General features: G+C 59.4%; 1 protein-coding gene across 2 annotated transcripts in view; it reads right to left on the bottom strand.

Annotated features, from left to right (window-relative positions):
* The window catches only part of HTT (huntingtin), a 118,564-nt gene that overhangs the window by 8,099 nt on the left and 97,764 nt on the right, over window positions 1-12,701 (bottom strand). For both annotated transcript variants that reach the window (XM_065914524.1, XM_065914526.1), the window contains 12 exons: window positions 12,476-12,552; window positions 11,278-11,416; window positions 10,304-10,426; window positions 8,330-8,543; window positions 7,818-7,963; window positions 6,337-6,514; window positions 5,316-5,411; window positions 4,737-4,924; window positions 3,268-3,394; window positions 1,403-1,503; window positions 466-620; window positions 50-189 (listed from right to left, as the gene is read on the bottom strand). In XM_065914524.1, the coding sequence (XP_065770596.1) occupies window positions 50-189; window positions 466-620; window positions 1,403-1,503; window positions 3,268-3,394; window positions 4,737-4,924; window positions 5,316-5,411; window positions 6,337-6,514; window positions 7,818-7,963; window positions 8,330-8,543; window positions 10,304-10,426; window positions 11,278-11,416; window positions 12,476-12,552 (1,684 nt within the window). The remainder of the gene's footprint in view (window positions 1-49; window positions 190-465; window positions 621-1,402; window positions 1,504-3,267; window positions 3,395-4,736; window positions 4,925-5,315; window positions 5,412-6,336; window positions 6,515-7,817; window positions 7,964-8,329; window positions 8,544-10,303; window positions 10,427-11,277; window positions 11,417-12,475; window positions 12,553-12,701) is intronic.

Raw genomic sequence — 12,701 nt, 5'->3', positions numbered from 1 at the left:
CAGGCTGACACCCCCGCAACACCCAACCTCCCCATGAGCCCCCTGGAACCTGTGGTGGCCGGGGCCAGAGACGGGACGGGGTCCCACGCCTGGTACAGATGGTGAGTGGCAGCGTTCTCTCTCCTGGAAACCATCGCCTGGATCTCTTGCTCGACAATCCCTCTGATGATGCTCAGCTTCCTCCCAAACCTAAGTTCAGATCAAAGGTTACCGCCACCCGGTTCCTCCAGAATCTTCACAGTGAACCCTAGGCTCCCAGCTTCGCCTCCAGCAACCACGGCACAGCCAAAGCCCCCGGGTCCCACCCAGGAGGCACCCTTAGCACCGCTGGAGCTGGCCCCTGGCCCCCGACCCTGGAGGCCAGGTCGTCAGCCTCAGCCAGCAAACCACCCTGGCAGCAAAGGGTGCCCTGGCGCCTCCCTGCTCCCACACGGCCGTGCCGAGAGACGCGGTTCTCGGGCCCACCTGGTGTCAAGGGCTTTCAGGGGCTTGTTCCGGGGCTGCTGCTCCAGGCAGCTCACGGCCGGGTTGCCGGCCACGGGCACGGTCATCGCACTCAGCACTAGGGAGGTGATGGCCTGCACAGCCAGGACGTGGATCTGCGTCCTCTCCGTGTCCTCCTGGAAGGAGAGCCCCAGGTCACCACGGCGCGCGCCAGCAGCACGCTACCTCCCCCGTGGCTGCCCGGCCAGGCGGCCTTGCGGGCATGGGCCCCGAGCGGGACAGACAGACGTTGCCTTCCCGGCCAAGGTCCCAGTGCGTCTGCCTAAATTCACCAGAACCCACACGCATCTGTGATGTGAGATAAACCTGATGGGCAAATGGCTGCTTTTCAAAGCCAGGTTTCCTCCAAGCACAAACCTCCAAATAGGAATTACTTTTTAAGAAACTGTCCTCAATTTCCTTACCAATTTGAGGAGCCCTGCATACGACAAGCTGCTGGCTCCACTCCGGCAAAAGTCACCCCTGGTGACGTCTGACATATATACTCTCTGAACTGCCGTTTCTGCTGCTTCATACCACACCTTCTACCTAAGGAACATGTATCTGAGGGCTTTTAATATTTCAGGCTTTCCTTTATCAAAATATGTCTTCTATTAACATTAAAGTACTATAATATGCATTAACACTTCAAGCCCGATAAAGTTTTTGCAGAACAAGTCAAGAGAAATGAACACTGGCAATTATGTGTGGCCTTTAAGACATATCTTTTCTTTTTGATGAAGTGTTGCTACACACCATACCTGAATACTGAGAAACAGAAATATTTAAGAGAGGACACAATCCCATGACCTGGAGGCAGCACGCTGTGGGAAACGCCTTCCAGTCATGAATCTAGAGCACCCAGACCTTGGAACACCCGTCAGGACGTGCTGCGCCCGGCCCCCACGCGCGGCCTTACCTCCGGGGGGCTCTCCTCCTGCTCCATCACGAGCGGCTGGGTCACCAGGACGCCGAGGAGGGTGGCCCACGTCTCCTCAAACTGGGTGCGGCTGGTCCACCCTGAAACGCGAGCGCTGCGTTAGGCAGAGGGTCCCCGCTGCTCCGCCTTCTCTGCGAGACGGGGCAGTGGGCGCTCTGGCTCTCACTGGCCAGGTGCCCACACAGCCAGTGCCCAGAGCCTCAGGACGGCGCTGCGGTGCAGCCTCACTGCCGGCCGAGCCCAGCGGTGAGGACCAACGCGGCTGAGGTCAGCCCAGGCAGCCTGAGCGAAGCGCCCTCTGGGCCCTGCCGTGTGGATGTCCGAACGGGTGACGCTCGGATGGGGTCACAGTGCCCTCTGCCCGGCTCAGCAGAGGCTGGGATGTCCTTACTTAGAGTCAAACCCCCAGACTGCGTGCGTGTGTCCAGCCTTGACCGTGGAGCCACACATGAGCGGACGGACAGGCTGGCACGTGAACTCTACCTCAGGGCAGAGGCGTAAAAGCTTAGAGCAATAGCTGCCCTGACCCCCTTGGGAAGGACGGTAGGTGGAGACAGGGTGTAATCTGCAGGGAAGTTCAGGCCGTGAGGAGGGCGTCCCAGAGGGGCCGCTCTCAAGATGCTGCTGGGTGAGCGGGTATCCCGAGGGCTGTGACCTTAGAGGGGAGGGGGCCGAAGAGCGGGGTGCTGAGGACAGAAAACCAAAGCCTCAAACGTCAGGAGCTCACTGGTGACCTGCATGTGGACAGACAGACCAGCTGATTCAGGTCTGGATCAGACACTCAGACAAGCTGAGACAGGAGGTCCAGACAGATGTGCTGACTCAAACAGGAGGAAAAGAGAAGGGACAAAGGACAATGGTCAGCAGCCACCAGGCGTCAAGAGAAGCCGCAGGCCGCGTCCGGTCCTGCACGGTGACTGACAGTTCAGACAGGACAGCACTGAGACACAGAGGAGCGGGTGTCCGCCCGGGCTGGGGGAGGCAGGGGGCCGCCGGGGAAGAGGGCACAGAAGTTCCGAAGGCAGCGGCCTGAGACTGCTGCTCAGGGCTCACTGTGGACAGGGCGAGGGGTCACTGCTCGCTTCAGGGAGGGGAGGAGGCAGCGAGGACGCCGGCCCAGCGTCACAGCAGCACAGACCCCGCGGGGGCCAAGAGGCGGGCGCTGGGTGGAGGGGCCCGACGTGCAGCTGGGACCGGGGTGGAGTCGCCCTGCCAGGCACAGCCTCGCGGGCTCTGCCGACGACAGCCCTCACGCCCCAGCGCTACCCCCAGCCACAACACGGGGACGAGTGGGTGAACGTCTGCTATGCTGCAGGCAGCAAGGCGGCGTCCTGAGGGAAGACAGCCTGCCGCTGACTGAGACGCCACGCGTCAGCGGCCGCTTTCTGTCTCTAAGGCTGCAGCAACCGTGTCAACAGCCACGACCCCCACATCACGGAAGACAGACCCGCAGTCCTGGGGGTCAATGCGGCCTGCCTCGCAGCCCGACGCTGTCCCCTTGGGGCCTGCTGCCCGCCCCGCCTCAGTGAGCACACTGCTCCGTCTGGCAGACTGGAAGCGGGGCAGCAGCGGTCACAGGCGGCTCCCACAGACAACCACTGCTCCCTCCAGCGGAGGCGCTGAGACACGCTGAACCCGCTCAGCGCCACCCACCACGAGGGCGCCGCCTGACCTGATGCGGACGCGTGGGAAGAAACGCTCTCACACACACACACGTGCACACAGACTCGTCATCGTGACAGCTTTGTGTGTATTACAGAACACGCACGCGACTGCGTCCTGCCTCAACTCCTCCCTGGAATAAAAGAAGGCAGACCCCACTGCCGCCCCGGCTCCCGGCCTACCCAGTGTGTTGATGCGGTAGATGAACTCTTTGAAGACCTCCTTCTCTTGGAGGAACTCCACGGGGATCTCAGGGAACACTGTGCCGAAATCCCCTCCGGGTTTAGGCGACCATCCGAGCTTCCACACCTGAGAGGGAGAGAGAGAAAAAGTGAAGGCAGGGTGGCCGGACGGGGAGGGCGCCCGGAAGCGCGCCTTCCCTCCCTGAGGCTCCCTGGCTGCAGACACGGTGGACGCGGGGAGCTCTCCGAGCCCAGTGTCGTCATCCAGGGCTGCTCACAGCACCGGGGGGGCCAGCGCTGCTCCAGCAGCAGAAGCCCAGCTCCCAACCGGGCCGTGGAGGATGCAAGCGTCTGGCCAGGGCTTACACTGGACCCCTAAGGCCGGCCACCTGGCCCAGCAGCTCCAGCGCCCTGGCCTCTGGCAGACGCCCTCGAGGCCCCTCACGTGCCCCCAGACCCTCCTGCACGTCCTGACGCAGGCCGAGGAGCCACGTGGGGTGGAGCACTCACGCAAGGAGCCTCATCTACGGGGCATGGTCTGTGCAGGCCAGACATCGGGGCCTCTGGGCCGTGACTTTCTGTATCTGCTGCCCACGCCTGCCCGAAGGTGAGCCGGCTTCACACCTGCAGTGACGGCCCAAAGGCAGCGCCAGCTCCCCAGCTCTCCTACGGGGCGCCGGGCACCAGCACTGCCCGCAACTCCCAGGTCCACGGTGACTTCGGGACAGCGGCTACTGGCTTCTCCTCAGAAGGGGCCCCTGCGTGGGACTCCTTCCCCTCCCACAGCGAGATCCTCTTCAGGCCAAGCGCCCACCGCCTCCCCCGAGCAGCCACTGCGGAAGCTCGCGCGCACAGAGGCTGCACCCCACCGGCTGGCGCACGCCCTCCCCAGGCAGCAGCAAGCGCTGCCTCAGGCCTCGGCCCACCATCCCCCAGCTGGCTGCAGCCCGCGGCCGCTCTCTCCCTTTGCGGGTGCAAGGGCAGTGAAGCAGCCCCTACAGCCCGCACGCTGCTCGCCCAGGCCCTGCCGGTTATCTGGAGTCAGGTCCCTTTAACGAGGCCCACTGGATCCTGGTTCCAGTTCTGAAGCCAGCTTTGGAAGAGCAGCTGAGCTGCGACTGTGCCAAACCCCCAGGACACCCTGGGGTGCCTGCTGACAGGGAGGCACGCGAGGGGGTGTAATCTCTGCTCTCCCACGAAACAGACGGGTCTGATGACCTTACAATCGCATCTGGCACCGTGGGAGAAATCACCTTATTTCGTCATGTAATCCCTCACCCTGTTTCAGAGTATTTCTACTAACGGAGGAATCCAGACGGGCGTCTTGACTGCACACAGGAGCGCACCGGCCCCTGTCAGCGGACACCAGAGCGGTCACGACCTGGCTTCCTGCGCAGGGACCCCCGAGTCGGGGGCCTGCCGAGAGCCTGCCTCATTTCTGCCCTGAGCCAGGGGAGGGCCTGACTCACCAGGGGCGGGACGCGCGTGTAGCTGTTGACGAGGGGCAAGCGGGCCAAGCTGATGATGATGTTCCTGAGCACCGGCGTGAGGAAGGCGGGCGTGTGGCTGTTCCTCTTGTGGCCCAAGGCCAACACTGACGGCAGGCACTCCACCATCTCAGCCACCATCCCACAGGCTGCAGTGATGTACTGAGGGTCTGAGCAGACACCCCCGTGAGAGAGGACCCTTCGGTCAAAACATAGCCCAAACCGCCGCCCGCCCCCACAGAGTGCGAGGCACAGCCCACCACCAGCTACACACGCCAGAGGCGAGACTGCTCGTGGGTGCCTCACGTGGACGCGTTTACTTCACCCTCCTGCAGCCCCATCAGCTGAGCAGGACACCCCACGGGGTGTGGGGTCATGGAGAGCCAGACGGCGGAGCACGCCTGCAGCGGGGCGCAGAAGGCGCTGCCCCCAGCTCCAGGACGAACGGGACACAGCCAAGGACAGGTCACGCGTCCACACCAACCACAGAGGAGGCCTCTTCCGGGAATGAATCTCAAGCCCCCGAAGACTCGAGGTCAGGGACACGACCCTGAGACGTACTCTGTGTGTCTGAATCCACGTCGTCCTCTCTGGCAGCCTTGGGGGTGCTCGTCCTTCTTTCTGGACTAAGAAGCTGGTCCCCAGGCTGTACCACAACTAAAATCACAACAGAACAAACAGAAGAGTTCCAAAGTATGTCAACCATTCCTTTATAATTCAGATTTTCACATTCATGCAGCCTTATGAACGTTTCCCAAGTGAATCAACTTGGGACAATTTTAGACCCACTAGACTCAGGTATCAATCTCTAGGTTAATCCAAAATGCACCAGGATCTGAACTTCTACACTTGGATCCCTCAGTCCTTCTACTCTCTGCCACCTCTGACCCTGAGGGCTTTTATCCGACAGCTCATGAACCATTACTGCTAATAGCATGCCTGGAGCCCCCAAGAAGCCTGGCTTTGATGAATCACTCCCTGGATCTTCGTTTTCATGTAACTACAAATGCACAGATGAAAACAATTTAAACAATGAATCTTCAAAACACCACTCTGTAATATTTAATTTAAAAATACAAAACATCAAGACACCCTCTCACATGTAAACTATAGCATCCAATTTTAAAAACATTTTGGCTAATGACCCTCATTAAGGACACTGTCCCTTGAAAAGAAAGACACTTTTATTTCAAAAATTAATGCAGTATAGAAACAAGCATTTTGACTATAACACAAAACAAGTAATTTTTTTAATGTAATCTTATTAGTCTTATGGTGATTTAGGACTAAAAGAATGAAAGTCAACTAGGACCAGAAATCAAAGGGCCATAAATTAGACGCATTTTTTTTTTTATGAAAGCTGAAATTCCACATCCACACAAAAGCAAATTCGAGTTAAACTCTAGTGCAGACTCCAGGAGACGGGAGACGAAGGCAAGGCCCATAATTCCTCCACCTCTTCACTCCCGGTTCCCGACTCAGCACCTGGAGAACAGGTGGCAAATAACCGCTGCGACTAGCCCCACGGCACTGATTACTGCTTCAAGGGCCAAAGGACAGCGCGCCCCGGGTTCAAACTCACTGGCCTCCAGGATGAACCGCACACAGTGGATGAGCGAGCAGGCGTGGGTCACCATGTCGGGCGCGGCCAGCAGGCTCCAGAGGCCGGGCAGCTGCAGGGCCAGGCAGCAGCAGTCCAGGCCCGCCTGCAGGTCCAGGCTCAGCGGGACCCGCGCGTGGATCAGGTGCCACGACAGCGCCTGTGGGGCGGGTCGTGTGAAGGAAGGCCCCACGCCCCGTTCTGCCCCAGGGCCCACTGGCGGGCACGTCCAGACCTCCCTCAGGAGCCACGGCTCTGGGGCCACCACTCCCAGCCCCTCCTGTCCAACCCTGATCCGCCTGCTCACTGGGGGACGCCCGCCTCATCTGGTTGCCCTGTCTTCAGCCTCCGGCCTCTGGTTCTGACCACTCAGGCCGCAGGCCAGGCGTTCCCCCAGCCCACAGCCCACAGCCTGGGGGCTCCCACAGCCCGGGGTCTGGCCTCGGCCACAGTCACGGAGGCTGGACCGGACAGCTAGGCTGGGCTGGCTGCTTCCCAGCGGGTAGAGCCTCTCAGCCCAGCTTCCCTCGACTGTGAAACGGGACCAACAGCCCTCACAGGGCTGGACTGAGTCCTGAACGGGACGCAGCAGGGAGGGCCGCCCTGCCCGTGACAACAGCAGCGGCCTCTGTATGGTCACCAGGGGCCTGTGTGCCAGTCTTCCTGCGGCCCCCACCCGACGGCTGCGGTCACAGCACTCTGGCTTGAGTAGGGCCTGGCTGGTCACCCCAGGAACACACGTGCGAGTGCCCTCTGCACGCCGCTGTCCCCGCGCTGCCAGGCGGCAGGGGTGTGGGCACTCTTCAGGTGTCTGCCTCCCAGGAGGCAGGCCGGACCCTTCTCCAGAAGGCGTATGAAAGGACCATGCCCCACCGTGTGCACACATTTTGGGGGTATTTATAAGTGTTAACACCAATAGAATGGTCAATTCCCCACAGCTGAAATAGCAGGCTTATTGCTCAATTTAAAATATAACAAATTTCTCAGATCATTACTTTTTAAGTATCTAAAATTAGAATACACACGACTTTTTCTCCCTGGAAAAAATATTAAATGGATGGTTTGTACTAAATGAAAAAACTATCTCGGCATCAAAGAAACAGACTCACAAATAAGTGAACAAGGCCTCCCTATCTGGTACCTGGGAGACCCCGGGCAGGAGGCCAGGTCCAGGTCTGACTCAGAGCCCACCCATCCCGCACCCCCACAACCCAGAGGCAGAGACGAGGGGGGCTGCTGCCAACCTCACAAGGCAAACTGCACAACGGGGCGACAGGAGGCGTGACCGCGCTCAGCAGAGCGGGGATGGGCGTGCTGCGGGACATGGTCACCGTGGAAAGGACGGGCCTCAGGCGGCAGGCCAGCACCGCACTGGGATTCAGACGGAAGGGCGTCCTCCCTCCGTGGGTGGTGCCCTCAGACTTCCTGCCGCTCTGGGCCCGAGTTCTGGAGCTGCGGCTTACCTCGAGAGTCATGACCACAAACTTCACGGTGTCCCTCTCCTTCTCAGGAGGAAGGTGCAGATGGCTGGGCAGCCGGGAGAACACCAACAGGTACTGGCCCAGGGCCCGGGCCAGGGCGGCCAGAGTCCGATACAGCGCAGCGTCCCCTGAAACAGAAGGCCCGTGGGTGGACGAGCCCCAGCAGAGGCCTGACCTTCCCCGCAGATGTGATGGCGGCTGGAGACACGGCTCCCAGAGCACCCCGCACACACCCCGCCATCCCACGCGCCCAGGCCCCGCGCTCCCAAGGCCGAGACTGCGCTCCTCGGGGCCTGGAACCTGGGCCACGTCAAAGAAAGGCAAAGCGGGAAACACACCAAGGACGCACAGAGCCCGGGCCCGGAGCGGGCTCCCGACACCTCTGTGAATGCAGCAGCGGGCTAATCCACAGCGCCCACTGTGCTTCCACATGGCGCAAAGCCTGGCACTGGCTCTGCCGCCCTTTATGAAAGAAGAGCTCTCAGTTTACTTACCAAAGAGGTCACCCAGCTTGCTCCAGTAGGCGGTGGGCTGCACCGGCAGGGAGGGCTGGAAAGCTTGGTGGACGGCGGGAAGCTGCTGGACCACAACGCTCACGCGGTCCAGAGTCGCCGCGCGAGCTGCTTCAAAAAGGGGGCTCCGCTGGCCCCCCGAGATCTCACGCAGGCCCAGGCCCAGGCACGGAGCCAACAGGCTCAGGTTGAACTCCTGAATTGGGGCATTAGAGGTCGAACAATGACTGTGACACACGCTGGGCAAGAGACACACAGCAGAGGAGGGCAGAACATGGACATTCGGAGACGGCAGATAAGCAGGCGTCAGAGACGTGTTAACAGGCGTCTCCTCCCGCTTCTCTCACAGATAACCGAACAGCCCGTCCAACACCCGACCAGTGAGTATGTTTCTGGACTCTACTGGGTCCTTCAATTTCTATTTACTTATTTTGGCTGAGCCACGAGGCATGTGTGATCTCAGCTCCCCAACCAAGGATGGAACCCACGCTCCTGAGTGGAAGCGCAGAGTCCTAACCATTTGACAGCCAGGGAGGTCCTGGTACTTTAATTTTCAAGAGGCGTTTCTGCCTTCATATTTATCTGAAGTCAAAAATTTAATATGATGGAATTTTAACTGATACAGATACAAAATCAAGTTGATGTGTCACCCAGGAAATCAGTGGAACACCAAACGTCCCCAATGTTTGAAAAAGACAAGTGACATTTCAAAAGCAGCTGAAAGAAATCACAGCAGGCACGGGAATGTGGCAAGTTTGACTGGAAAAACGGCATTCATTCGATAATGCTTCAATTTGTATTGCGCTCTGCCAGCTTTTGAAAGCCATTTAAGGATCTTTCTGGCCAATCTTTAGTTAACATTCAGAAAAGCGTGTCATCACCAGTGACCAAAATTGAGCCCTCTGGTACAACCATTACAGCTGAGCCTTTCTTTAAAGCTGTTAAAAGTCTAATTAGCAAATTTGGAAAATTCAATAAATCGGTTATTAAGCAAGCTTGTCATTGACCAGCAAATCAGCTTTCACTGAATGGCTCTTAAAATGATTTTAGCACACTGATTTCTCCTGTTCTTTTTCCAGGGAACGTTTATTTTCGCACTGATGGAGGATCAGCACTTGGGGACCCGCGGCTCCGTGGCTGCACCCTGAGGCTCTCCATATTGCGCCTGGACTGTCCCCTGGGCCCCTGCCTCACCCCCACTTGGTCTGTTCAAGGCAGCACCACGATACAGAAAGGCTGATCAGCTGCTGGTCCCAGGAGGTCTGAGAAGGGACCCGCCAAGGCTGTGGCCGGCACCACTCAGCAGCCTGCGGGACGCCTCGGGAGGCGGGGGCTTCCCTGCATGCACTGGGTGCAGGAGGGGACCCTGCTCCACGCAGGGAGGGGCTTCCTAATTGCCAGAACATCATCAAAGAGTCTGTTAAGTCACGCACCACAACACCATCCTGATAGCGCCTCTCATGAGCACGAGACAAGCAGTCAGAACTCATTACAATTCAAGGGAGCCTGCTTCCTTCAGGTTCCCAGGTGGCGCAGGTAGTAAAGAATCTACCTGCCAACACAGGAGGCGCGAGAGAGGCAAGTCTGACCCCTGGGTCGGGAAGATCCCCTGGGGAAGGAAATGGCAACCCACTCCAGTACTGCCTGGAGAATGCCATGGGCAGAGGAGCCTGACGGGCTATAGTCCATGGGGCTGCCACAAGTTGGACACGACTGAGCAACTAACACTTATAACTTACTTCCTTTAATTGCGTGAAAGGGTGAGTTAAACACAACTCCCCCTTTAGGACTCTCAGGGGGCTGGGATCACACGCCGCCCTGTCTGGATCAGGTTCTCTGCCTTTAAGGCACAAGGTGAAGGGTACACGCTGAAAGCAGATCACGCAACAGCGGAACAAAGCAGGCCCGCGCGCAACCCAAGCGACACAGGGCCCCGGCGTCCCGGCCCCACCGTACCGAGTGCATCATGAAGGCGCCCAGGTCACCCGCGGGGATCCGGCTCACCAGCTCTGCGCCTTCCAGCAGGGCAGAGTCTGACCGAGTCCAGCACTGGGACTTCACCAGCCGCACGTACCAGTCCTGGGCAGAAGAGGGGGAGACGGCAGGTTGGATTGCGCAGGGCTCTCAAGTGTCTTCAACCTGACCACCACCGTGCTTCCACGCTGACCGACCCTCACGTCCCACGGCCCAACCCAAGGACACGGGCCGTCCCCAGGCCGTGACTACACCCTCAGTAAAGCTGGATACCGGCCATTCTACACTCCGCAGGTCTTCCTGTGGGAACGGCCACGAGGGCGGTGACGAGGACTTGTCACCCGTCTGCACCGCCGCCCCCCGTCTGCTGAGGGCGCCACTGTCCCTGAGCCTCAGCCGCGCCCCGAGGGCAGCGGGCCCGCCTTTGCCGCCTTGCTGGGCACGGCACCCGTCGCCTCCGGGGTCTGCTCTGCTCCCTCTCCCCAGGGCCAGTGCCGTGGACGTGAGGACAAGTCACGCCTGAGAACCGCGGCCCGGGCCTCGCTAGTCTCTGCTTGGGCTGCTGGATTCCGGGGTCCACTCTACCAGGGCTCTGAACGGGCCCCAGCTCTGAGGTGAGTGGGGAGGGTGATACCAGGGCCCGCGGGTCGGGGGTGGATACGCACAGCTCAGCAGGCCTAAGCAGAGGAGACAGCTCCGGTGGGTGGGCTGCAGACACCGTGTTCTGATTCTCCATTGACCACTTGACCCTCAGCCCCTGCTAAAGGCCAGGGCTGGACTACACGGCCCTGTCACTGATGTAGCTGTGCCCATCACCGGCAAGAAACAGGGCCGGCTGAGCGCCCTCGGGGGCCACGCTGGGCACTGGACGGCCGGCCACCTGAGCCACCCCATGGCCTGGGCGGACAGCAGTCCTCAGCGACCCGAGGGCCCGGGTGTCACACACAGACACTTACTTTGTCAGGATTCACTGCCTCCAGTGCCAGGGGCCCATCCCCGTCCAGGGGGTGGGACGTGACCGGGGGCGTGGGGCCACGCGACCCCGGTGCGGTGGCGAGACGAAGCCTGTCCAGCAGGGAGTAGAGCCTCTGGTGTCTGGAAGCCAATCGCACGTGGGTTAGAAGCCACACGGGCTCTTCCAGCGAGGTGAGACATGCTGAAACTGTGCAGAGCTGTGTCTCATCAATGCTCACACAAGTCACGATGCAAAGTCAGGCTCAGCTGACAGGTGACGGCCACAGAGACATGGCCCGTTAGCACCCTTCAGAAACCGCATTCACACCAGACAGCGCAGCAGGGAACACAGCAAACAGCTAACACAGGCGTTGTTCGTAAAGCACGACAGGCCAGGTGAGACCCCAGCGCACGAATCTACCTCATCTCCACATAGTACACAACTTATGCCCATCTACACTCATTTCACAAACAAGCACCGCATCTGGCACAGGGCATTTTTATTCTTCCTCGTCTAGGGATGAAAAGAGAAAGTTTGACCTCCGTCACTTGTTTTGAGAACAACGTCCTGATGCAGACCACAGTGTAAGTCACTGCGTACTGACAAGTCGCCTAAGGCCACACACTGCCCTGCCCATCAAGTCCTGCCCCTCTGAGTTAAACCATCAACGGCTACTCCAGAGACTGCAGTCACAGCACACGGACCCAGCTCTCTGGCACACACCTTCCCTGCTGTGAAGAGAGAAGGTAAAGCTCCCTTTTGTTTATCCTGCAGTGATGGAAACACACTCATGTGACAGATACCAGGATTTCTGATAAAGGCCTCTGATGCTCTGCAGACAAAATGAGGTGATAGATTGCTATGGAGAGAGAACGCTGACGAGCTGTAGATACACTTTTGGGTAACGCGTCTCAGCTCTGCCGTCTTACTCAGTGATCAGATCACAGGCTCTGACCCTCACTGAGACAGAGGTGGTCACTGGCTCTGCACTCAGAGCCGACGGGAAGTGAGGGCTGCGTGAACACGGGCACTAACGCGGCAGAGCGGGTCTGCTCTCTGGACAGACACTGGGTCATTTCGAAGGCTCTCTCAAGGCCCGTCTCCCACCTAGAACGCACGTCCCTCTCTCGTCCTGTGAGGCCGCGCCCTTGCGAACCCTCGTCTCTGCACCCGCGGCGAGGAGCCCGGCCCCGAGTTACCTCTGTGCTAACCCGCTGCTCTGCAGGTGCTCCTGGATCCGGATCAGCTCCTCCGCCGGCAGCTGGGCCGTGCTGCTCTAGAGGAGACAAGACCGCGTCAGTGTGTGCAACGCAGGGGAGGTCAGAACCACCGTGCTCCTCTACAAAACACAAACGCTGCATCCGGCTCCCGGGAGCAGAGGGGGACTGGAAGCACAGAAGCACCGATGTTGGACACACAAGAAGA

This window comes from Muntiacus reevesi, chromosome 22 (assembly GCF_963930625.1).
Source record: "Muntiacus reevesi chromosome 22, mMunRee1.1, whole genome shotgun sequence".
Lineage (NCBI taxonomy): Eukaryota > Metazoa > Chordata > Mammalia > Artiodactyla > Cervidae > Muntiacus > Muntiacus reevesi.
Note: the sequence above shows the minus strand (reverse complement) of the source record. Positions and strands in the feature narration are given on the sequence as shown.